This window comes from Lycium ferocissimum, chromosome 6, assembly GCF_029784015.1.
Source record: "Lycium ferocissimum isolate CSIRO_LF1 chromosome 6, AGI_CSIRO_Lferr_CH_V1, whole genome shotgun sequence".
Classification (NCBI taxonomy): Eukaryota; Viridiplantae; Streptophyta; class Magnoliopsida; order Solanales; family Solanaceae; genus Lycium; species Lycium ferocissimum.
The window spans coordinates 73857482-73884284 of record NC_081347.1 but is presented as its reverse complement, the minus strand read 5'-3'; the positions used below and the strand labels follow the sequence as shown (position 1 = coordinate 73884284).

General features: G+C 37.7%; 2 protein-coding genes across 6 annotated transcripts; both read right to left on the bottom strand.

Annotated features, from left to right (window-relative positions):
* Nucleotides 1-333: 333 nt before the first annotated feature.
* On the bottom strand, nucleotides 334-26803 carry LOC132060410 (mediator of RNA polymerase II transcription subunit 13). Of its 5 annotated transcripts, XM_059453458.1 has the most exons (24): nucleotides 19459-19590; nucleotides 19026-19138; nucleotides 18468-18541; nucleotides 18238-18377; nucleotides 18077-18163; nucleotides 17342-17429; nucleotides 17176-17259; nucleotides 16547-16624; nucleotides 16346-16425; nucleotides 14540-14618; nucleotides 14071-14385; nucleotides 13244-13303; nucleotides 12893-13151; nucleotides 11748-11996; nucleotides 9096-10505; nucleotides 8081-8354; nucleotides 7875-8007; nucleotides 6653-6740; nucleotides 6460-6538; nucleotides 5261-5556; nucleotides 2702-3800; nucleotides 2220-2351; nucleotides 1977-2138; nucleotides 334-1288 (listed from the first exon to the last, which is right to left on the bottom strand). In XM_059453458.1, the coding sequence occupies exons 2-24, from the start codon at nucleotides 19047-19049 to the stop codon at nucleotides 678-680; spliced, it is 5901 nt and encodes a 1966-aa protein (XP_059309441.1). In that variant the 5' UTR covers nucleotides 19050-19138; nucleotides 19459-19590; the 3' UTR covers nucleotides 334-677. The 5 variants fall into 5 exon arrangements, with proteins under 5 accessions (XP_059309441.1, XP_059309439.1, XP_059309438.1 ...); XM_059453456.1 differs by lacking the exon at nucleotides 19459-19590 and adding an exon at nucleotides 26718-26803 and having other exon boundaries at nucleotides 1977-2351; XM_059453455.1 differs by having other exon boundaries at nucleotides 1977-2351.
* On the bottom strand, nucleotides 19706-25102 carry LOC132061647 (isoleucine N-monooxygenase 1-like). Its single transcript, XM_059454417.1, has 3 exons — nucleotides 24822-25102; nucleotides 21505-21547; nucleotides 19706-20601 (listed from the first exon to the last, which is right to left on the bottom strand). Exons 1-3 carry the CDS (start codon nucleotides 25100-25102, stop codon nucleotides 19939-19941), a joined length of 987 nt encoding a protein of 328 aa, XP_059310400.1. The 3' UTR covers nucleotides 19706-19938.

Sequence of the window (26803 nt, the reverse complement as noted above, 5' to 3'; positions counted from 1 at the left end):
ATGAAAGGGAAGGAGTAGCAGATACTTTCCCATACAACGCATTTGTATGGAATTGGTAGTCTTCTTGCCTGCCTTCCTTTGTTCATATTTGGCAACAAAACTTGAAAAACAAGACGAGAGAAAAGAGAAGGCAATACATTGCCATTTTTAAGGATTTACAATACAGAGGACGCACGACAATTTCTCCAAACAAATAACTTAACAATTAGCTTATGCCAATGAAATGTCTGAATTTGAATAAAGCACCAATACTAGCTTCAGATCACATTTCTCGTTCACTAACACTGCTATTAACGAAGAAAAGAGAATCAATAAACAGTCAAGTCTGCTATCTAGTAAAAACATCCTGTCATCAACTGCCTTAGAATGTTGTAAAGATAATGAGATCTCAATCACTTCAAAATAATTTTTAAACAAGGGCAAAAGAATTGTGTACTCAACTCTCTTTGGATCCCCGTGATAGTTTACACAACATTATGTACAAATTAACAATCTTCTACTATCCTACAACTACTAATTTTTCCTAAGGTTACACTTCTCAAAAAGAATGTCTTCTAACAGCAAACTAGTATATGTATTTCGTGTTTACAGTCGTTTCTACAGTGAAACAAAGATCCAAGCTCACAAGATGGACGGCTTGAACAAGTTTTGTGCGTATGCTGCAATTTTCACATATCCTAAACTTGGCTTTTCTCAGGTTGCCGAGAAACTTCCTTATCGGCAAAGTGAAGCAGCCTTCGAAGCCTTAATACCATCTCACAATGAAAAGGCAAAGCAGATCGTCTCTCCAAGTATGCCGGACTTACAGTCATCCATGATAAAGCATGGAGCTCTGCAGCTATGTTCTCAAGAATCAAGTGAGTCGCTATTTCAACGTCTCTTGTTTCCGAGCCTGTACCCCTTCCCCCAACCTTACTGACACCCTTCAAAAACTTTTCTTGGATGATGTTACTGCCACCATAGTAATCAACGAGGCTGACAGAAAGAACTGAGGGCCATTCTTCTTTTGAGATGCTCCTTGCATCTCTCCTCATAGTAGGTACTGCTTTTGAAACGACAAAACCTGTTGAAAGGGGAATGGCACATCCCTTGCTGTGGAGAAGATGGGCAAGTGGTGGTGATTCAGCAGTCAGGCAAGTGGGAAGCTGAAGACTGACAGGAGGTAGGAATCTCATACTGGGTGACGGGATTAGAATGTAGGAGGTGGACGTAGAACCAAGGGACTTAACTGGAGTATAACCTTCAAGATAACCTGGCTGGCTCATAATGCCACTACTTTGACTTGTCCCTGCAAAATTTACATAATCATATACGACCATAGACAAGTATGAAACAGAAATAACCAGAGATAAAAATGTGAACTGATGACAGGATCCATAGAGAATATTTTTCATAGGATATGTTTTCATATTAAAAACCCTGACATCACCCCCACCACCCCCAAAGAAACCAACACAGAAGCTCCCTTGGTAACCCGTACCCCAACCACAGTTCCTTAAAACTAGGCAATTCCTCCCTTGACTTTCTCAAAATATAGTTTCAACACCTCCAACTAGAGAAGCAATTCCTCCGGAGTGTATCTTAATCTTAGAAGAACTTTATGCTTACAAGTGGCCTAATGCATTTAGAGGGTGTTTGGATTGCCTTTTTAAGTGCTTTTTGACCAAAACAGCTTTTAAACTCTTTTGTGGTGTTTGGGAAATGTAAAAAGTGTTTTTAAGCACTTCCTTTTAGGCCAAAAAAGTAACAAAAATAAGCTAAAGTTGGCTAACCCCAACTCCTGGCATTTTAGCTTTTAAGCTACTTAAAAAAAAGGCAATCCAAACAGCCTCTTAATCTCTGATTGGTCAAGTATTTAGAAATAGCATCTCCTTTACAGTCCATGTGGTCCAAAAGAAAGCCAAAGGAGAGTCAACTCAATCAGAGAACAGGGAATCTGAAAACCCAAAAAACAAGAGGGAAAAGAGGAATCCTACCATGACTCATTGAATCCGCTTGGAACATAAGCTGTAAGGAATGATCAATAGAAAGAGAGACAAAACTAATGCTTTGCACCCATTGGAGTAAGCCCCTGGAGTTGTCCGCTATACCCTGTCCACCAATTAACTGCTTCCTTGTTGATGGTTGACCTAAGCCACCTTTCATAAAAGAGGAAGCCTTTGAGTGAGTACTGTACAATGGACTAGGGGAGGAAGGAAGTGCTCTTTCTTGAATCAGACCTATTTCCTGTTGCTGCAAGGATGTACCATTACTACTTGCAGTAGTCATTCCATCAGGCACAGATCGCCTTAGCTGCAGAGACCATTTCTTCACCTCAGATCCCCCAACTGAATACAGGGCTTTCTGCCATTCTGCATCCAGAAAATTGCATTAATAAGATAAGCAACTTCAGCAACATTACAGATGAATGATAACTCAAGAAGAAACTTCATTCTAGTCCCGCCAAATAAAACCAATAAATGCTGCAATATATCAAGACGTTCAAAGTGTCATATAATCTTATCCCACACAGATACATTAGAATTAAATTGTTTGTGGCACACAGACAAACAAAAAAGAATAACAACGAGATCAGCTGAAAATCTGTTGCAATTAAAGGTACAGAGCCAGCAAGTCAGTTTCATCAAAATTTAACACCATTGAGGATCAAGATGTAACAGAAGTAAACAATAAGCACAAGATATCAATAACAAATGTTTACCCTGGCATTCAAGCTCAAGGAAGCATCCAATACGAGCAATGACAAAATCCCTAGGCTTGGCAATGGCAGCCTCAGGAGGACATGCCTGAAGTATCTGGCATCCTTGTTGCAAAATTTGCACAAACAAAGATTGCAGACCTTTAGTATCCTGCCTACTACTTATTCCGCCAAATGGATATATATGATTATCAAGCAGTTCTCCCCTGGAATCTGTCCATATACACACCAGCCAGCGCCAATCCTCAGTCCATCCATAACAACAATGCAAGCTTGGAAGTGATTTCTGATGTGCAGATCCAAAGCCATCTGGTTCAGATGTTTCAGACTGAGTGTTTAGTCCAGTGTCACCACCACCTGAAGAAGCTGAACTCTGCATAAAACTTCCACTTGTACCATCATCCAATAAAAGCTTTGAAGATTCAGCCATTGGATTACCCGACATCGGGAATGAAAGCCCACGATCCAACGAACCTGGTTCAGAAAGAATGTAAAGGGGCTCAAACAAATAACGAGTTTCATCTTGACAAGAAAAATCCCCAATTCTGTTTGGCTCACATCCGAGACCTCCCCCTCTAGATGTTTGCCAGTTGTCCCAACTACCAGGCCTTAGGCTTGCATCAAGGTCAGCCTCTCTCTGAAGGGAGGTTCCTATGCTTCGAGGACAGTCCTTCCACATCCCTGGAACTGGGGAAGTCATTTGCATCAGGCCGGGATGAGATCTACCAGACATGGATGACGACTGAACCATGTCACTGGAGGACCCTCGAGATATTCTGCGGGCTTTGTTATAAACTGTGAAAGCAATTTCCTTCAGTATGACAAGCTCACTCAGAGCAGGGCTTGTAACCCTAAAAATTGCATCCACAGTGACAATCTGCAATACCAACTTAGGGATACAAAACCCAGAAAGTGTTAAAACATTTGAGAGTGCCTCATCCACAGCTGCTGAGTAACTTAAGGCCTTCCCGACTTGATTGTGCAGCGTAGATCGCCTCTCTTTGTCTGAAGAAAGAACCACTGATCCAACAGCAATAGAAGATTCGATCACTGTCTGTAGAACTGAAAGAGGCTCAGGGAAAGGGCAAACCACGTATATCACCTGATTTGACATTCAAGTATACAATAAGATATCAGCTTCTCTGAAATACCATATCCATATAAATACTCTTGCTTAAATCAGATATTCTAAGTTTTCTTTTTTTTTTTTTTTTGAGAATTAATTTTCTTTTTACAATCGGATATTCTAAGGTTTTATGACTATGGAAATCTGCAACAATTGGAGAGCAGCAAAATAACACAAGAGCACCTACCCACTCAATCCCAAACTACTTAGGTCGGCTATATGAATTCTCATTATCTCTTTCCACCCATTTGGATCCAACAGAACAGAATCTCAAATTCTCATTCAAGGCAATGTTGCACTGATTCCGCATAAAAGTTGACAGGGTTATAGTAAGGATATCAGGGGATTTCAAAGACAAAAATAATGAAATAAGTAGATATCCTCAACTAAGAAAAAAGAAAACCATCCGTAATTATTGTTTCAGAAATGCAACCAGGAGTTCAGGAGTATATGAGCCATTTAGCATTAGCCAAAGTTACCTTTCTCAGTTTTCCAAGTAAAACTCTCCCGTACTACTTAAGCATCTCAAACTTTGAACTGGTCAGAATAAATTCTTTGTATAGAGAAAACTTCTGAGCCATGGGCATGTCTAGTGAATCCAATCACTTCTTCGGCTGCTCTACTATAGATTTTTATCACTTTTAAAGTTGACTAATCCCTTTTAACAGATGTATTTTAGTATAAAATATTGCTCTACTTTAGATTTTTATCACTTTTAAAGTAGACTAATCCCTTTTAACAGATGTATTTTACTATAAAATATTGATCCCTGTCTAAGACGAAACATTTATAAATGTCTTTATTCTATTTGCTTATCCAACTAGTGACCATTTAACTAGCCTCAAGCAACTGAGAACTACTCGACCAGCAGGAAAGAAAATACACATTGGGGTAACTATATCATAGAAGACCAGACAACAGGTCATTGTGCAAGTCATTCTTTCACTATCAACTTGACAGTTCCCCAACCCAAGGTTTAGCATCATAAACACTGTTGGTAAGCCCAATCATAGTAAAACAAACGCTATGTAGTGAAGGCACCAGAGGCAGTGGGAAAAGTTCTACTTTGACAGTACTTTCCATTTTTCCTTTCGCGTTCTCTTATCCAGGAAAAAATTACTTACGAACTACATGTACCAATGAATTAACATGGGATGACTCTTTTCTCAATATATTCTTCCCCTTTTGCTTTGCCAAAGAAGGTTAAGTATATAAAAATGTCATTATAGGGTGGACTGTCCTAACATCTAAAATAAATCAACAGGGTACATTATCTCCACCAATCCATAATGGACTCAACGAAATTCACTTTAATGATGCATCTTCCAGTTATAGTGCAATAGAGAAAAAAAAATGGAAAAAGAGAAAACAAAAGCGTTATAGAGAGGACAAAATAGAAGAGGAATAAAAAAGACAAACAAAGAGTCACAACTTACTGTACATGGACCAGTACTTCCTTCTTTCGGATTCATGGTCATGCATGAAGTAAGCTTCAAATTTCTGAGAACTTTTGAGAGAGACTTCAAATAGCTTTCTAAATCCCATCCATTGGAAAGGGATAGGAAATAATCACTGATTGATCCCAGCATAGATGCACCACTGCTGTCTATCTTCATTGACTGAGGGCAATCAATCAGAACAAAACCAGAAGATGCATTCTTGCCGGAATCTATCTCCATCTCATTTCCCATACATTGAGGTGAATGAGTTCCAAGTTTGCATGTCTCATAAACTAAAAGATAAAAGCATAATCAATCAGATAGAGAGGGGGCAAAAAAAAACACGGAACTGGCAGTTTATTGGACAATAGATAAATCATTCGAAAAACATCATCTAACAAAATTTCATGCCCCAAACATAGAGGTGGTCATATTTACATTACAAATATCCAAGTCAAGGACAGTTACAAAGCAGGAGTATAGGAGAAGCAAGCCGTAATTTAATCTTTTTCTAATTACTAACATAATCTTTCTAATTTTGATTTCATCTTTTCGTGCATTAAAAAAATTTATGATTTCAGATTAGTCACTTATCCACATCTTCAGAATGGAAGAGACATGCTGATTCAGTTTAAAGATGCAGCCAGTGTTATCAAAGGCGCGCGCTAAGCACGCTTAAGCCCTGAAGCGAGGCTCAAAACATGTTGAGCGCTTCGCCTCGCTTTATGTGCGCTTCAGCGTCGTCATCAAGGCTCTAAGACATACTTTTCCTTGCCAATGAGCCTCTCGAGGAGGTGACACTAGATGATTGATAATTCACTTTATCGTAATATTTTTACAATTTCTTTGTCATATATTTGTTATTCATGCTTATTATTATTAATATTGGACTAAACATATATATATTTGTTTTTTTGCACTATTGCACTTTTTTTTCATTAAAGCCCATGCTTTATTTGCGCTTCGCGCTTAAAGCCCCAGCTGACCTTAGAGCTTTTTTGCGCTTTTCGCTTTTGATAACACTAGATGCAGCAACATTAAAAATGAACCAGCGAAATTGTAAAATTAATGCGGATTTACAAAATACCTGAATCCTTATCTTCTTAAAACCAAAGCAGCTATTGTATTATTTTCTGTAACATAGACAGAACCAATATACTATCTGCAGATTAGTCATGACACTTAAGAATACTAACCAGTTCCAAGCTGTTGAAAAAAATCAGTTGCAGCTGTTGTTAGAGCATTGATGTCTGGGCAGACAACATGATATGTCATCTGAAAAATGTTGGGGAAAAATGGTTAGGGCAAAAAAACAGTTAAGGAGATAGGCAAAACAACAGCCTGAAGATATTTAAAACCTGCTACTTGTGTTATCTATCTTAAACTTACATGCTTGGGCATTGCATAAGGCTCAAAAGGTGCCTTTTCCCAGAGCTGAAGAGAACTAGGTGATGTCTTAAGCCAATCGTCTTGGTATCTGCATTGTCAAAAGACTTTATTTCCTACCCTAAAGTAGCAAAATTAAGGCCAGAAAAAGTAGTCCAAGCAAACTGAGTGGTCACAAATACAACGTTACGATGTCCATGCGAGTCCTCGACACTTCTTGTTGTTTTGATCAGTGAGCCCCTTTCACTTAAAAGTGAATAGAAGAACCAAATGCAGCTCCAGCATGCTTTTATTTAATTAAGTTATCAAGGTTGAAGTATTAAAAGTAATCCAAATGGAAAAAGTTCTAGAACTAGTAAGTAGTGACAAATTGCAACTTAATAATTCAACTAGCACCATCACATATTAAGGCTTCAGCCAATTGTAGAGCTATATGCCACTCACCCCCCATTGTGAATACGAAATACAACAGTAACAACTATGCCTCAGTCCTAAAACACACAGCGAATACGAAATATGGAGTAATAATAAAATATACAAGAAAGAAGTGAGGAGTTTCCATCAAATTAGTTGATTAATGCGATGAACAAGTTGAGCCTGCTTGTTGTGAAGCTGACTTCATATCAACCTAGTATGTCAATCAAAAAAGAGAATAAAGTGGAAACAGTTCATGTCAAGGCAGTGAAGCCCTGCATTTTGTAAACACTCTAATTGATGATTACAAATGCTTGAGACAAATACCAAGGGGTTCCATCTGTTGTTCTGAGCCTATTTGATATTAAAAGGCAAATAACAAACAGTGATTTATGAATTTATATCATAAGGCAGATAAGAGAAAACTACAGAACTGGAAGGTGTTAATTAAGAAACTTCTAAGGCACAAAGTATAATATTGATTCTGGGAAAAGCAATCCCAAAGGACATATGGAATTTTGTATTAAAGTCCTTTCATAAGTTGCAGCACAACAAGGTATGTGGTTGATAAATAAGCAATCATTCCACGGAAGTCAATTTTAAAAATCACAGCATAAAAAGTTATCTCACAACGAAAAAGGGATGCCTTTCTTATAATTGTGAATAGCAAAGCAGGGTTAAATAGACCAGCAAATGAAAAATAAAGAAATTTCCCATCTTAAGATATATGGGGTAAAGGCAACCTCTAATGCTCACTAATTCAAAAAGAGGAACTGACAAGGATCAACCAACTTGAGAATGAAAAACCTACCCAACAAGTATAGCAGGATACGGTACTGCAGCCAATGTTGGCCTAAGCCTTGAGCCTGGTAGCTGCTCTGACTCTGATAGACAAGTGTCTTGGCTTAATCTGCGCTCACTTGCCTCATCCACCCTAATTCCATCTGAGAAGAGAAAAGAAATTTATCAAATACACCCGTGGTAGGATAATGACAGTATGACCATGATAATTCATACCCCTCAAACTAGATGATCCACCAGCGGAGGACTGAGATGGACTTATAGGTTCTCCAACAGACAATGATATGGTACTTGAAGAATCTCGACACTCACTTGCACTTGCAGTGGACTCTGCAGAAAAACCATCACCAGATATTCCCCCATCATTTGATTGACTGCGACCTTTGCACCAATCAACAACAGATAAAGGACCTTCCATAGTACCGAAAGCAGATTTCAGAGCTGTTTTTATATCATTCTGCAGCAGAGTGAGGGTAAATGATGCCTGAACCTGAACGAACAGGTTCCCATATTAAGTATAATTGTGAAAGCAGAGAGCAACCCGAAGATATGTAATGTGCAAGACTTAGCAACATGTTAATATGCATCTTCTACCCATTCAAACTACAAAATTGTTTCAGGTGTTTACCCATGGAAGCTACAATAAGGGCAGTCACATGACAAAACACAACTGAGAAATAACTGCCCTTTGACTCAGATGGTAACAAATGTGACGCCTAAATTTAATAAAAAAGAAAAGTATACATTGGGGAGATAAAACTATTAAAGAAAACAACAAATTCTACACTATATATCTTTACAAATTCTACACCATATATCTTTAATAAAAAACAATCACCCTCATCAAGAGGAGAGCACTGAGGTGACAATACACAGATAGCAGACTGCAAGTCATTCATCCCCATGCAGCTACACTCATGGATGTTTATGAAAATCTCATTTAACTATTATTTTCCTAAAGATTATCAGAGAGCACTACCCAATCTATCCACAGTATCACAATGATGAGTAACAGGTCATCTGTGGTATTGTTGCATTTTTACGAGACTTCACACCACCAGCATAAACAAGCCACTGTAGCCTAGGATAGTACACAAAGCAGGCTAAGAGTATGCCAGAGGTGCCTCAGCTGAAAGGGGAGAGGAGGGCTATGTTCTTTTTTGAGGAAGGCTATGTTCTATCAAATCTGAAACTCATACAAAAAGCTCTCTACTTAAAAACAAAAGCTTACATCAGCTGAAAGTGGATCAATAAGCTCCACACCAGCAACATCCAGCGAATGACAGGAAGCCAATACTCCCCCACAACCTGCATGAACCATGGATGGTCGACATGAAAAGCCACGCCTCCACTGCTCCTGCAGTGCGAGCCAACCATAAGAACCATCATTGCTATCGGCATCTAGTGCAACATCAACAAGAGATGTAGCTTGCTGCACAAGTAAAGCCATCCCATCAAGAAGTTCTTGAAGCGGTTGACGTAGCCCATAAGCTAGCATACTTTCCTCAATGAAAGAATTATGCTGAATTGAGTGGCCAGGTTCTAAACCAGCTGATGGTTGCTTCATTCCCTTGGAAACTCCAACAGAGCGCCAAACGCCAACTGGTGAATTAGTGGCGGCAACTGGTGCATTAAGGGTTCCATCCAGTAATCCTCCATCAATATCACCCGCTATCCTAACTGGTATTAATTCTTTCTTCCTCATCTCAGATTTGCTTGACATATTGTCCATTGTAACCACTGCTTCACCTTGTGACTGATTTATAACGGTACACCCTGACATCCTGCTCATGCCAACAGGAAGGTAGCTGCTTGAAGATAATAGAGTATGCCGTATCTTACACATAAATGCTTGGCACATAAGGCATTCAACTTCTGTCGCTAGCACAGTTTTCATTGATTGACCGGAGCTGCCTGCTTTTAGTAGCCCTTCATTGGCTTTCTCGGTTTTATTGTGGATACATTTAACAGAATTTGTCGAATTAAAACCAGAAAACGGAGATTGTCCTACTTGAGCCTCATGTGTAGCGCCACTATGTACAGAGCCAGACAACTTATCATCGTTTTTCTCTTTTCCACTTTCAACATGAGTGTAATATTTCTTTGATTGAAGAATGGAGCTTGTATCATGCCTTCCAGTGCCTGTTTTGAGGTTTACAGTCACACCAGACTTCTCCTCAGATGCATCAAAGCAAGGCGACAAAGGTGGGGTTGCTGAATAGACATAGCTATTTGAGCTTGAATTTGCAGTCTCCACTTCCCGGGACTTCGGAACATAGGGATTCCTGAAAATCGAATGGGTGTTCTCACCTGTAGGGGTTTCAACTGCTCCATACTCTGGAGCGAATGATATCAGAGCTTCAGCTTTAATTAAGTGATCGAATTCACCAGCAATAGATGCGGAAGCACTGTTTACTTGATTAGCAACTGTGGCGCTTTTTATAACTTCTTGATGTTTGCTCAGTGAATCATCCAGAATTGCTGGCGGTGGTGGTTGATTAAAGCTATCAAACGATGGAAAACCTACTGGTAAAAGCATCTGATCTTGCACATCCATCATCGAAGGACCAGAGCTGCTACCAACATCCACACTATCTGCTGCAGGAAACATAAGAGCCTGAGACTCTGCAGTTCCTGGAGGCTTCAAGAATAAAAGGTGAAATTAGCTTATTTCCTGATGAGGAAAGCAAAAGAAGAAGAATATCTACTGCAACGAGGTAACTCGTATTCATCTTGCAAGATGCAGGCATCTATTAGCCACCAATGGTGTCCTCTTAAAAGCAATTTATTCATAGTTCCATATCATCCAGTAAAACAGCCCATTCATCTCTTAAATGCATTGAGTAAACTTCCGTACCTCCAATTAATAAGTTATACACAAACAGCAGTGCGTTCAAATAATTTGATGCAGTTCAACATTTTCAAAACTGCATACAAGTCGTATGTAGAATTACTATCTCCCATGGGGGCATGACTACTACTCAACGAAAACAAAAACAAAATGAATCATATATAGATAGTTCTTGAACAAGATTAACACCCTGTGTGCAGCCCGTATACTTGAGATTGACTGATATATTTAGTTCAGGACCAAAGACAAAGTAACTACAACAACAACAACAACAACAAGAAGCCCAGTATAATCCCACCATGTGGGGTCTGGGACCCAAGACAAAGTAACTGATGGCAAGAAATAAGGTATGTGATTAATCTTATGGACATTATATCAGACGAAGGAAAAAATAAGAGAAGCAATTCCTAGTCAAAATGAAACTGTGCTCCTACGGTAGCCAGATACAATTGCGTACAATCATCAGACTCATAGTCTGTTTTATCAGATCCAAGAGGGATGCCCCCCCCCCCCCCCCCCCCACAATTGGAGAAAATGAGAAACCACTTTCCTCAGGATGCAAATAAAATAAATGAGCTCTCTACGTGAGGTAGGTTTGATTGACCTTCCACTAGAATTTTTTTTAAAATAAGACAACCCTTCTGACTATCCTGACCGTGTTATCCTTCTAAGGATCCACTGTGTTTTATTTCTACCATTTAATTCATAGTCTTGTATTTGAATATCAACTGAGGAATCAATTAGTTGAGTTTTTTGCGATGAAATTACTGGATCATTCATAAACCTGAGAAAAGTATTTTGGTTTGCACAGTTTCATAGATTAGCAAAGCCTTCCATCTGATACAAGAAGGTTGACAGTTTCACAAAAATAAGTCAATCAATTGCATTACATTAAACTCCGATAATTCTCAGATTTTGATATTTAACTTGTTTCAAAGTCGAGGAATAATCAGGGTCTTAACAATACTTTTAACATATATGATGATGGAGATGATGTGACCGCAATTTGTCATCTATGGATAATATAACTACCTCTCCAAATGGCAAAGCATCATTCTCAAAGAAGTCACCAAAATCTCCAAACTCTGACAGAAGTGCCTGAATATCCATGCCTACTCTATCATCATCATCCCAACCCCACTCAAGCCCGCTCTGATCATTTCCTCCAGTAATTGCAGAATTATTTACTTCCATTGAGGCATAGTCACTTGTTGATGAATTTATCACTGCTCCTCCCTGACTAAATGACTCTGAAATCCCAGTTCTCGACCTCTTAAAGCCCTGCAAAGAAACTTGAAATGTCATATTCGCCAATTCCTTTAAACAAAAACACACACAATAAGAATCGAGTGGAAAAGAACAGAAGAACACTTAGCACATGCTATCATTATGGATAACCGCATGCAAGAAAAGAAGCACTAAGCAATGCAAAACTTTCCTGCAAGAGACTTTCCTTTAACCTGCAAGTAGGAAACTTAAAGAAAATAGCTTCCTATTTTAAACTTTCCTTTTTTCCTTTCAAAAAAATCATGCCAAAAATTATAAGAGGCAGACCCAGATATGAACATTATGGGGTCGTGTTCGGGGTTCTACCATGGCCCATTTGATTTAATGGATTCGAACTCTATTATTTGCACTTTATGGATTTTCTAACACATATATAGGGTCTGAGCCAAACTTACTGGATTCAAACTCTATTATTTGTACTTTATAGTCAAGTCCAGTTTCAACAGCATGGGAAATCAAAAGGAAGCTAACCATATCAACAACTATAACTCAGTCCCAAACAAGTTGGAGTCGGCTATATGAATCCCCACTTCTTCATTTAAGCTCATTTCATATCATCATCATACTAAATAAAATAAAAGTGAAAATAGAAGAAAGCTAACCAGAAGTTCTTAATTTACTTGCTACAATTAGCTAGAGATCTAGGTCCCTCTTTACACGCTATCATCTGAGAAAGCAAAGCCTATATGATGGACTCTTAAATGATAGACAAGACTTACATACATACCTCTTTGAAAATGTTTTAAAATGAGGATATAGCAAGTCATTGCAAGTTAAATAAGGTTAAGATCGATCAAGGACTACGCATTCAAATATAAGATAATGCATACAGTCCATACCATACAGATGCAAATTATAGAGAGAACTCAAAATTTATATAGGAAGCATACCGTCTTAAGATTGTCATTTTGAGACCGATCCAAAGAGGATAATCCAGACTGTCTACACATCAAAGAATCAGCGTCTGCTTCAAGATCACCAGTTCCTGAGGTCTTGTAATCGCTATCACTAGACGAAGTACTTATGCTGCTAACACTACTACTATTGCTATTACTACTACTGTTATAACGCCGATTAGAGCGTATGACATTTGCTTCAAGCCAAGAACCATCCAACGAATTGACTTTGGCATCACTATGAAAATCAAAACTGCAATATTGTGGATTAGACGTATGAGATGCAAGTTTAACCAAAAAAGAAAGATACGGAATGAACTGCCAGTAAGAATAAGCTGAGAGTACCAATGCATAAAGGAGGATGTAAAGGACAATGAGGGCCCAATCCAGTTCTGCAGCCAGAATCTGTGAATAAAACATAAAAATATTTATTTTTCCAGAACTCTTAGAAAAAGGAATGGATATTAATTCTCAAGCAAGTTTGAACAAGAAAAGCACCCTAGTCAACACAAACACTAACATGCACTTTTGAGTAAATATTGACATGCATGGATGTTAAGCAAGTATATATTAATTTGTTAGCTTGATCCTCAGTAAGGGATCAAGGACAAAGAAACTAAACAAAACAAACACTAAAAATAATCAGCCAAGTTTCAGTTTGAGCAATAATTCCAATCCCAGTATTTACCAATTAGATCCACGGAAGAGAAGTCAGTATAGAAACTTGGGCTTCACTATATCCTAACATAGTGGAAGCCTCAGACAAAGACTTCCCTCAAAGAACTTATTAACCATAATCCATCAGCCACTCGAACTGACTCTCAAAAAAAGATATAAGAGACGGAGCCTATTACAGAAACCTCAAACGACTGAAGACCACACTATTTCTATAACCATGTAGGGATGGAATGGATATCTGGCCATTATAGTGAAAAGATCAAAGATTAATTATTGTAGTGTTCCTGTCATTGATGTGGAAGATAGCAGATTTGTGACTTATCTTCCAGCACTCCATTGACGGACCTTCAACAAGATCGAGAGGAGAACAAGTTTACTGTGATCTTTTTTTAGTAAGTGTAATCTCTTTAGCTTTTTTTGTTTTTTTTTTTTTTTTTGAAATTGGAAATAAGAAAAAGGAGAGAAAAAAACTTAGCAGAATTTATCAGATTTACCTTTTTAGAGATGATCTCGCACATGCTGTTTGCACCACTGGGACAAGAACAGCCTCGGGGGGGTAAATAAGCATTTTTCCACAGTTATCTGGTATTTTACTCTGAACAACATTGGCCATTGCAGAGGCTTCAGTTATGGTAGGCCTGGATGAATTATTCTGTACATTTGAACTTTCTTGTATATTGTTGTTTTCCGGTGCAGTGCAACCAAGGCTAACTTCAACATAGCAATTCTGGCCCTTAAGCTGATAAGCAGATTGAGAAGCATTGCATGGTAGCCCAACAACGCCGTTTGAAGCACTAAGCTTGCTAGAACTGCTTGGCAAGTCAAATATGAATCAAAGTAAGGCAACCACATTAAGACATGACCTCTATCACTTTGAAAGAATTTTGTTCACAAACAAGAGGGAGAGAGAAGGATGGGTTAAGAACAAGCCAAAAAAGAAGGAACTAGAGGGGCAAATTTGACCTGAGATACACTTGCTTCACAAGATCAGCTGGGCAACATCCAGTAAGCCTCCCACGCATTCCATGAGGTGAGACAATAACTGGAAAAGGGAAAAACGGGATAAATGAAAATACCAGCATACCATGACTATCGCGTATTAAAACTTATACCAAACCATTAAGGAGCATAGCAATGCGTGCCAAAAGGCTTTTAATTGGTTGAAACTAAGTTGAAATTTGATGCATGAGTAAGCTCATACTTTTGGTTGAGTTAGTTAAACAATAAGTAAACTAATTAATAATGTGGATTTTCTTTAACCCATCTTTTTTATGTGCTAATAAGGAACATGTTGCTGACCGTGTTGCCAAGAACAGCTCAACAATTTCAGGAGGGTTAACAAACATTCTTGATCAAAACCAAAAAAAAAAAAAAAAAAAAAAAAAAACCATTCTTGAGAGGACTGAATTTATAAATAAATCATGTTATATCATTTTAACATGATTAGGAATGAAGATATCCGGGACAAGGTGGGAATGGCATCGGTGGAGGACAAGATGCGGGAAGCGAGGCTGAGATGGTTTGGGCATGTGAAGAGGAGAGGCACAGATGCTCCAATGCAGAGGTGGGAGAGGTTGGCTATTGGACGGTTTCAGGAGAGGTAAAGGGAGGCCGAAGAAGTATTGGGGAGAGGTGATTAGACAGGATATGGCACAGTTTCAGCTTACCGAGGACATAACCTTAGATAGGAGGTTGTGGAGGACTCAGATTAGAATAGAAGGCTAGGTTGCTTACCCTTTCACCATAGTAGTTGTAGTTTTGCTCATTCGTTTATTGCCATTTGATTTCTGCTTATATTTGTTGGGCCTTTGTACTTTGATTATCTTATTTATCTATAGTAGTTAATGCTCCTTTCTTTCCGGACTGTTCTACCATGACTTTCTCGCTTTTGTTATTCCTTGTTTTCATATTGTTTTTGATATGCTTGGCCCTATCTGACCTTTTGTCTTGTTTTTCCTCTCTTGAGCCGAGGGTCTTTTGGAAAGAGCCGCCCTACCTTTCAAGGTGGGGGTTAGGTTTGCGTACACTCTACCCTCCCCAGACCCCACATGGTGGGATTCTACTGGGCTTCTTCTTGTTGTTGTTATACCATTTTAAGCAATTGACAATCTGGCATACAGATGATATCTATCTTGAAAGGTTTCTACCACTTTTCATAAGCCATAAAAGCTGTGCCACCGCCAGAAAAGTACATCCCATATAGCAAAACTGAAGAGTTGATCATAAAAGTCCTAAACGATCTGTGCCACAACCTTCACAACCTTCACAGTAGAGAAAAGTCACAACCCCACCCCACTCCTTTTTGCACGTCATGAATCAATTTTTAGAAATTTGTAGAGCCTTCGGAACATCAGGATGTCATTACTGTCGAGTCTACAAATGACTAAAAACCAAGAGAAAACAAGGCATTACTCCAATCCCAAAATGCAAACTTTGCAAATTAACGTAATCACAAATAACAAATTAAATAGTCAAGAATGTGTAACTCTCCAAAATGCTGAAGGCGTTAAAACTGATTTTTATATAAGATCACGTAATGGGTTGCAACAATAATGTGCATGTTTTGCCACTGGGTTTATGCCCAATTTCCTAGTTTTTAGAACTACAAGAATCAATCTCTAGGATCAATGTGTTTCTTCAGCTCCTCTTAGATTCCATTAGCACAGGTTCTGGAAGAACCTATTGGGTGATTAACAAAATTCAGTATCTGAATGTACATCCAACATCCAAGCCTTTAATTGTTGCATTCAGTTCTGCAAAGAAACCAACCTGGAAGCCCCTCACCGGAGACATTAGATGTATTCTCTGATATTTTATCAATGTCACCACTTGAAAGTGCTCGTATATGCCTAGAGAAAAAAATGAAGAAAAAACTTATTACAGGGGCCAATAACAGATTGTCAAGCAGAAGGACAGATTTCAGCCTCCTCCCTCAAATTTAGAATGTAATCAAGGGCTAATCAAACTTACTTTGCAGATATAATAACATGGACAAAGATAGCCTCTTCCGTAGCAGCAAATATGAACTCAACCACTGGCTGTCCCTTTCTTCAAGAAAAGAACCAATTAAATATCAGACATACATAGGAGCTAATCATAATAAAACTGGACCCCTGGCTTATTCAACACAAGATACAATCTTCCTTTTGGAAAGCCAGAAGAATACCTTCAGCAACAAGCTTACACTGAGGACACCAGTAATACCACAAATAACACTTAGACTATGATAAGTACCCAATCCAAAAAAAGAATTCCAGGTACAGCGAAGCTATGAAAAAGTAGTAGGCAAAGAAAAAAGATATAGCTGCTACAAGTGCCACACCCAGAAAAGCCAGACAAAGAATTGCAGTTTCTCAGACTTGTAATTGTACATAAACCAGAATGACTGCATCGGTTGAAGTTCTAACTAAAAAATTTAAACAACAGACTAGATCAGAATCAGCGCACAGTCGCCTTATGCTCATAACAACTTTAAGTCAAGGACGGAAATTTCATGGCAACATAAGGAAGATAGTACAGTTAAAAAGAAAGTTGTAAACTCATCGTAAAATCATTTCAACCACTTAGGACAACAAATAATGTAGGTAAAAATAACATACCTGAATAACTCTTCATTCTGAGAAAATGGACGGTGTTTTGTAAATACATCTCCATATCTAACATATGAAAGTCCTCTGAGCGTTCTGTCATATCAAGTAGCATATTTACAGGTAAATAATCAATAGATCACGGATAACTCTAAGAACGTGAAATAATAATCATTACCTTTCCATGCAATTCCTTAAGGCCTGAGATAGCGCAGCAGCAACCTCTTCTGAATCTCCAGGAGCCACCCAGAGACCAGATGCCAAAACTGTAACATACACCACTAATTAGAGGAGAGTTACGCAAAAACGATGAAGTGAAAGATCCTTTCCACAAACAAACCATTAATTAGAGGAGAGTTATGCCAAAAAGATGAAGTAAAAGATCCTTAACACAAAGAAAACCTAATATTAGAGGAGAGTTTGAGCTGTTTAAATTCATTCAACTACATAATAGAAAAAAGATGAGAAATTGTATTCGGGTTCATCTTGAATTCCTAAGTTTTAGACTCACAGCAGATAGCCTTGTTGTAGTAGGACTATCACAGCTGATTGTCTTGATGTTTGACCCTTGAGACACTCTCTAACACAACCCGTTATAATAAAGAAGCAGCAGCAGCAGTTTGTCAAAAAATTTCTCTTTTGGGCTAAAGTTTAGATGCTTTTAGAAAAACTGGCAAGGCTTTAAATAGGGGTGCTCAAAGCGGATGCCCGGTGCAATTCCTACCAAATTTTACACTTGTCCTGGCATGACCTAAGTCAAGTCACAAGTGTAACAACAATAACTATATTCTTTGCCTACATGGATCCTTTGCTTGCTACTCTTGGCCAAGCCCGCATTGATTCCCAGAGATTGTAGGCACTTTCTTTATATAATTTTAGGTCTACCTCGCCCTCTTTAGAACCTTCAACATACCTCTTAATTTGGATACAGCTGAGTGTGCCTTTTCAACAACGGATGAATGCTTCCCAGGGAGAAAAAGCCAGAGCTTGATCTTCTCATCTGAAAACTAAAAGCAAGCAGAAGTTAGAAAACTAAGAAAGGGATTTACAATTTACTTTGCTGACCATCTATACCAGGGTTGTAAAGACCCTGAGATGGGTCCCAAGGTCCAACAAAGGAATTGGTCCATGTGCTGAGAAACCCTTCCTTCTGCAGTTGTAGATGCGACGAGAGTACGAGCCATGTGGCAGCTTCTTTCTTATCCAGCTTCACACTTTAAACAGATGGAAAAACACACAATTAATTATGATCTACAGGTTGTTGCTTCAACGGAGATAGACTTTAAACTGCTCAAATATCAAACCTCTTGTCCACTAGAGAGTTAACATCGGCTTCGTGAGGAAGAAACTGAAACCAAGATATTTGATGTAAGCCACCCTGCAAAATGATAGATGAGTTTAGGGGGAAATATGCAATCATAATAAGCATCACAACTTCAGGTAGAGTACAATAACTCCAATCAGTACAAATGGCATTAAGAACCACATATTTGTTAGGATATACCATCAAAGCAGCAGAGAGTTCCTCAAAATCTGGAGGACTGATAAATTTCCCCAACAGGAAAGGAATATCCAATCATAATAAGCATCACCACTTTGCTCTTTCTCTTCTTTTCTTTTTTCTTATTTATTTTGGGAGGGATGGTTAGTACAATTGTGGGCTTCTACCCAAAAAAATATTATACTCTAGTAGGAGTGGTAGGCATGTTAATTTAACTATTTGAAATCCATAAAAATGGGTTACTCACTTGTAAAATTTAGCAAGTAGAATGAGAAATCAACAATAAAAACTTTGAATTTAGAAATTCTAATATGACAGGCAAAGGCAAGTGTAATGAGTGATAGAAGTATATGAAACGTACGATCTTGAACACATTTGTCCACATGACTAGATAATATTGAGGGCCGACGAGTGTAATTTAGTGTAGATGACGTGTATCCAAGGCATGAAGCATTTCCTTGCACACGAAAAGGGCTGAAAAAACATGAAGCAAAAGATTAGTGTTTGTAAGGCAACAATAAAGGAATATCAACAAGAAAAAAGGGTAATTTTCTAGGACAACTGAACTAGAACAAATTAGGCGTGAGAACACAATATGCAACAAATATATAGTCCATGAAAATTCCAGTAATCAAACAAAAGCAAAATACACTTTTGCATCATAGTGTATTGATTTCGAGATGAATAATAATTAAAAGTAAACAAGGAGAGAAATTGAGCAAGCGGAAACGAATTTGAAAAAAATAAACATAAAATGCTGAATGAATCTGAACCAGCAATTCGACAGATCTAACCTTTAGAAGAGGGAAATGATGTTAAAACCCTAGCCTCGCCTCGCGCAATAGAAGAAGAATAACACTTAGGCTTTTCTATCACCAATTTACCTAAATATCCCTAGTCCTATTCGCTGATGATTATATGTACATTTTTCTCCTACCCCCACCCAGTGGTATTATTTTATTATTTAATAATGTCGATTTTCTTTAGTTACTGAAATCTTGACAAGAATAATAAAGAAAAAAATGATCTTGAATAATATAAATTTGTCCTTGAATTGAATTGGAGCGGTTCATCCAGTTTGAGATACGCGAATACACATGTCAAGTTAATTGTTCCGGAAAACTAAACAATGACCAAGACTCTGTCTAGAAAACATTATCCGTAATTAATCAAAATCCGAATATATAATTGGAAAATCAATAGGTAGTAGAAAGTATAACATCATTACATAATTTTTATTCTTGACCAACTTATTTGGATAAAACTCGACTGGTTTAAAACAACACCTCATACCAATGGGTACATATTTTGATCCAATCTTGGTTCAACGGAGTCAAAGTAAGAGGTTGAGCAATATACATATTATTGGGGGACTCAATCGGGTCAATTCGTTGCACATGATTGGGCGGCAAACTCCAATTGAATCCTTGAAGCAACCTAGCAAACATCATGGTTGTGATATCAAAATCTAGTAAAACTCCTGGGCATCCTCTTCTTCCTGCACTAAACGCGAACATTCTTAAAGTTGGATCTTGAAAAATCACTTCATCGTAGGTATTGTCCTTGAGAATGAGGTGTCGTTCGGGTTTAAACATAAGAGGATCTTCGGGCCAAATTCTAGGATTTCGACCAAGGCTTAAACAACTTATTAACACATGACTACCTTTAGGTATAAAGTAGTTGTCAACAATAGTGTCTGAAATAGCGACATGAGGAATATTGAAGAGTGCAACTGGATGGAGCCGAAATGCCTCCTTTAGACATGCCTTGACATAGTTCAACTTTGGGAAATGAGATTCTTGGACCAATTTGCCCCTTCCAACAATGGTGTCGAGTTCTTGTTTAGCCTTTTCAAGAGTTTTTGGTTGATTCAGCATTTCCGCTAGTGCCCACTCAACTGCATTTGATGGATTATCCACTACTGCTAGCATTACCTCCTATATATGTGCACGCACACACAATTTTAGAAATTGTGCGATAAAATTTTAGATGATTAGCTAATCGACTAAAATGCATGAAAAAAGAAGACATGACTTATCATGTGGCTAATTATCATATCTTTTTCTTTTAGTAGGAGAGTTATTTCTATTACGTTAAATTACTATTAACATGCTACATGATATGACGATCTTTTATGACTAGTTATAATGTAGCAAAAGAAATTGACTACAAAAATCTATTACCTTACTAATCTTATGTGTTATTTTTCTTATTAATTTTTAGTCAACATGATCATATAACTAGAATAACATTTGTAATGGATTACCTATCCAAAAATATCTAGAATATCCCGGAATTTAGACGGATCTAGCAAGAGATTTAAAAAAAAAATAGAAGTTGAAAATCTGTATAGGTGATACCAACTAGAAGACAATTAGTATATTTTAGAAATTTACATAACCACGAGAGTATACAAGAGAACTCTTGGTGTTAGATAATTCTTGAGTACATATATATTGAAATATTATGGACCCAATCAGAGTATATTGAAGACTTATATGCCTGAGTCCTCAAAGTTGAGGCATAATAGTTATTGTTAACATTGACATACTACAAGTTAGAAAAACCAATCAGATAATTCAATAAGCGAGTTAAGATTTTGTTTCCTTCTTTGTAAACGTCTCAATTTCATCTAAAAGTTCCTAAACGCGGCCTCTGTAAAACAAGATAACATATATAGGATTCAACTACAAAGATTATACTTGTTGGCTCATGAAGATTATAGTTGGTACAGGTTTACGTTTAAATATATTTAGAATGACATTTATTATGTATAGTAGTAATCAGTTACAAGCATATTAATCACTAGAGTAGTGTAGTTTAAGGTTTGAGATGCTTACAATAACTTCTGCTTTGATCTCTTCAACAGTCAATAGAGGGTTCCTGTTATATCCCGTATTTTGCACGTTGGAATATTTTAAGTTGGATTGCGACAAGTTGTGGATAAGACTTTTAATTTCCGATTTTATTTTTGTTTTAATGCACAAGTTGCATATTCATCTTTTCATTGGTATGGAGTGTTAAGGGTAAATTGTGAATAAGGAAAAGTTTGGAATGTTGAATAAGTTATACAGATTGTATGAAGTTTTGGACATATCCAGGTATGCAAATAAAGAGATCGGTATATAAAAGTTTTAGGTCTCGAAATAATTTCCGCGATGAACAAGGATCGAAGCATAAGAGGTCAATAAGCACAAGATCGCTACATTAATGCTACGGTGACTTGGGGCGACTTTATAAAGGGTTTAACCCTCATTTTCACCAAAAAAATCAGACCAAAAACATTCCAAATATTCTAGAAAATTCCCCAACCTTTCACCACTAACTTTTAGCCCGAAACCGGGTATAATTCTCAAATTCCGGTCCGTACAACAGTATAGTTGCGGCTCAAAAACTAAGCGTGAGTGAGGCTTTGTGGCTTAAGTTCAAGGTGGAGGAGTAAATATATAGCATTATTATCGAGGGGAAGGTATGAATCTCTTTCTATTTGTGTTAATATTGGTTTATTTACGGAGAATGAGTCGTAAAATCGTTATAAAATGGTTCTGTGATGGAAATATGGGACAAATACCATATGGAATGTTTATGATGTATTTTGAAATTGGAAATATTATGGTTAATGTTGGTATCGTTGGAATTGTTGTTGGTGTAAATTATGAATTTGGAAGAGAAGAATGTGTTTGGTGTTGTTCTCGGGTTGGAGACAATTTCGAAAGTGGTTGGGATATGGTTTTGGTTGTTTGAAAAAATCGTGTGAATTGTTTAAAGCGTTCTTGAATATTGTCCGTATTGTTTTGGATTAGTAATCGAATGTATAAACGTTGATATTGGTTTGAATGTGAGTGAGGGAAGTAAGTATGTCGGAATATTATGAATGTTTGTGAAGTTATGTAAAGAGCTACTAATGTTAGAAATGCATTTTGAATTGATTGTTGATGTTGTAGTTTGGTTGTTGGTATTGTTGTTGATGATTTGGCCGAGTTGAATTCTCGGGGTTGTTGAATTTATAGGGGAAGTGCTGCCCAAATTTCTGTAGATAAAAGTAATGGCTTGGAATTGAATTTTTCGATGCTTATGGCTAATGTTCGATGCCTATTGATGTTGTTGTAGATTTTGAGAAGACGAGACTTACGTTTGGATTAGCTTAGGAAGCAAGTGAGGTATGTGAAGCTTATCCTTCTTTTCTTTTGGCATGTCTTAGACGGGATTAAGGTATGACATGATTTGTGCCTCGGGGTAACTCCATTCTTAAGTTTCGAGTATGTTTGTGATTCGTATTTGCTTTTGATGTTGGTATCCTTAGTATGGTCGGGCTATGGTTCGTATGTCTTTGATATGATTGAGTTTGAAATGTTGTGTAAACGATTCTTATATGTTCCTTGTTATTTGTATCCTTAATGCGGTCGAGTTATGATCCTTACGTCTTTTGTATGATTAAAATTCTAAGGTTGCAAAAGAGTTATATTTTCAAAAGAATTTTGTTTCAAAAGAGTTTTGTTTTCAAAAGAGATATGTTCCTAAACGATTTCGAAACTACGAACGACCGTAACTTTCAAGAGAGAGCTCGGATCGCTTCGATTTCTTCGCAAAGGTTTTCATGACGAGTAAGGACTTAAATTTTTATAGGCGGGCCCGGATTGGGTTGACGCTCGTCCGTGGGTCCCGCGACTTTTCTATGTTGGTTTTAAATGACCTATTTTTTTTAAAAAGGGACTTAATACGACCACTTTTCCTATCCCAAGCATGATTATTTATTTGTCCGTCGAGTTGGAAATAAGGATTTTATGCCTATGATTTTGATACGCAACTATGGTTTTTGAAGTTCGGTTTTTGATATGCTTCAAGAGAGATTCTAAGAAAAAACCTGATTTGACTCATCGTTTTGGTTTGAACTAATAGTTCGCTTTGGTTATTCGGTTGAGTTTGAAATGATGATTTGTATGATTATGGATACTTACGATCCGCTCGTGCGTTCGTTGTTACCTCTTTCACCGGATCCGGAACCAGTATGTGATCGTGCGCACTATGATATACTCCGTGTTATGTTGTGTTACGGTTCACCGAGCCTCTCACTGTAGGCCGGGTTCCATTTATATTTGGTGTTATCTTGTGTTTGGCGTTATGATGTGTGACGGGGATACGGAGATTTGAAACTTCGGTGTTATCCGTGTTGTGGCGCCGGATAGGGCGGCGACCACGTTCGTCCGCCGGTCCCACTATGGACCGCATATGATATGTGATGATGTATGATGATATGACGAGTCCGTTTACCGAGATGGTGGGCAAACCCAATGGGGCAAATTGGTGGTGGGGCAAACCCAATGATGAGGCAAAATTCCACATTGGTTTAGGCAAATCCCACACTGGTTTAGGCAAATCCCACATCGGTTAATGTTATCTCGTATGACAGGATATGACGTGTACGGTATGAGTATGATGATTATTTGCGTGTGTCTTCGGTCCGTTACGGGGCGGATACGATTTGTGTTTCGGATATATAAGCCATGGTATTCGGTTATTGTGCTCACTTTACGTATTTCTTACTTCGGTTAAGACCTCGTTTGATGTATGCTATGCTTTACGTACTCGATACATATTTACGCATCGACCCCCTTTCTTCGTTTGTGTTTCATGCCACGTGCAGTCACCCACCGATGAGTAGGTGATGCCAGAGAAGATGCTACCGATTGGCGAGCAGCTTCCGACCAGTCTTTGTCGAGTCGGTACTTTTGTATCGTATCCGGAGTTATGGTAGAGACTTTGCGAGCATGCTGTCGTGTGTATGAATGTACGTTTGTAAGCGCTATATTCATGTATCATTATGTATGTGTTATGAATTTCATGTGGGTACGTGTTTTATTTGATTTGAAAAAGATGAGAGGCATGTTTGTTTTCCGAAAAAATTTTCCTTACACATGTTTACATGTTTTGCGGGCCCAGTATGATTGTGTGTATTCGAGAGTCTGCGGGTTCGCTCGGCCCTAAGTAAGGGTCGGGTGCCCGTCATGCCCTATCGGAAATTAGGGTGTGACAGTTCCCTTCACTATCCTTAAGTTGAATAAGAACATCAAGAACATCTTCTTCTTTGGTCTTAATATCATCCTTCCACATATTAATCCTTGCATCAATTTCTGAATCTTGATACTTTTTCACACACCTCAATGCTTCTCTTAATATCTTTTCATGGCCATCTAAATCCAATTTACTTATCCATGATGGCAAGTAATCAGAGACTGAAAACCCAAATATATGATCAAGAACCGTAAAACATGCATTCACTTGCTCTTCTTCATTTCCATTTCCCAAAAACCTCTTGTTGAACAATATTTTCCTCATTACATTTCCACAAAAGTGTCTCGCAACACTTCTTACATTTACAAGCCTTTGGCCAGCACATTGATCATATACATTTCTAATAAGATAGTCAGATTCCTCCATTCTGTTGGGATCAAAATAACGAGACGTCATACAAAAGCTAAGAAAACAAACCTTGAATGATGATAAATCAGACAACAAAAGAAGTATACTAAAAGAGGCATGATACTTTAAAAGTTTAAGTAATATGCACTGTCAGTGTCAATAATTTTTACACCATCAGGATTCAGGTCATCTTTAGTCTTTACTTCTTGTTATTTTAAAATTTTCAAATCTCACATTTTAAGAAGGTTCACCTTGTAGATATCTTTTGGACGACCTTGATCGTGTAAATAATTTTTTACGTTGAGAGTGTATAAAACTTAAACTCATACTTTTATACGAGACAACTAATATTACAAAAAAAAATTCGTACAAACATTTGCCAACGTATTAAAACTTAAATTCATGAAAAGGGCCGTATCTTCCATTTACCAAAACCAAAAGGGGTTAAGTGACATTCTCCAAACCCATGAGGTCGTTTTACAATTTTTTATTAAAGATAAAATACGTTATTGAAAAACCCCATTTGTCTATATTTTAGTCAAGATATTGCACTACTTTCCAATTAAGGGTGTGTTCGATATGGAGGAATTTCCAATTTTCCCATGTTCGTTTGGTCAAAAATTTTGGAAAATATTTTCTTTAGGAAAACAAGTTCCTCAAAAATGGAGAAAATGACTTCCCTAATAAAAATAGGGAAAACAAGTCTATAAGTGCATTCCACCAACCCCCCAACCCACCCCCCAACCACTCCCACCACCCCACCCCTTCCCTCATGCCTACCCCACCCCACGCACCCCTGCCCCACCCCTCTAGCAAAAAAAAAAAAGTTGTTTTGAAAAAAAAGTTTTAAATTTTTTTTTGGTTTTTTGCACCACCCCAACCCCCTCCCAAAAAAAAATTAATTTTATTTTGAAAAAAAAAGTTTTGAATTTTTTTTTTGTTTTTTGCACCACCCCACCCACCCCTGCCCCCACTCCACCCCCCTCCCAAAAAAAAATTAATTTTGTTTTGAATTTTTTTCTTTTTGTTTTTTGCACCACCCCAACCCCCCCCCCCCCTCCAAATTAATTTTGTTTTGAAAAAAAAGTTTTGATTTTTTTTTTTATTTTTTGCACCACCCCCCCCCCCTCCCCCCAAAAAAAATTAACTTTTCTTGAAAAAAAGTTTTGATTTTTTTTTTTTTTTTTTTGGTTTTTTTGCACCACCCCACCCATTCTGCCCCCACGCCTGACCCACAAAAAGGGCTGAAAAAACATGAAGCAAAAGATTAGTGTTTGTAAGGCAACAATAAAGGAATATCAACAAGAAAAAAGGGTAATTTTCTGTCTTTCTGGGGTAGAACAAATTAGGCGTGAGAACACAATTCAAAACTCTTTTTGAGCAATATTCCATGTAAAAGTATGCATCAGTGTCTCCCAAAATTCCAGTAATCAAACAAAAGCAAAATACACTTTTGCATCATAGTATATTGATTTCGAGATGAATAATAATTAAGTTAATTACAAGTAAACAAGGAGAGAAATTGAGTATTCAAGGCTCAAAGTTAAGTGTTTTTTTAGCAAGCGGAAACGAATTTGAAAAAATAAATATAAAATGATGAATCAATCTCAACCAGCAATTCGACAGATCTAACCTTTAGAAGAGGGAAATGATGTTAAAACCCTAGCCTCGCCTCGCGTAGTAGAAGAAGAATAACACTTAGGCCTCTCTATCACGAAT

Excerpts from the sequence above, each read along its gene's own strand:
- LOC132060410 (XM_059453456.1), bottom strand. The coding sequence starts at position 19,049 with ATGTGGACAAATGTGTTCAAGATC. Across the intron at positions 16,625-17,175 it reads CAGAATGAAGAGTTATTCAG|AAAGGGACAGCCAGTGGTTG; the intron begins GTATGTTATTTT and ends CTTTTCTTGAAG. Across the intron at positions 3,801-5,260 it reads GAAGTACTGGTCCATGTACA|GTGATATACGTGGTTTGCCC; the intron begins GTAAGTTGTGAC and ends ATGTCAAATCAG.
- LOC132061647 (XM_059454417.1), bottom strand. The coding sequence starts at position 25,102 with ATGGAGGAATCTGACTATCTTATTAGAAATGTATATGATCAATGTGCT. Across the intron at positions 21,548-24,821 it reads ATATTAAGAGAAGCATTGAG|GAACCCTCTATTGACTGTTG; the intron begins GTGTGTGAAAAA and ends GGGATATAACAG. Across the intron at positions 20,602-21,504 it reads AGATCAAAGCAGAAGTTATT|GAGGTAATGCTAGCAGTAGT; the intron begins GTAAGCATCTCA and ends GCACATATATAG.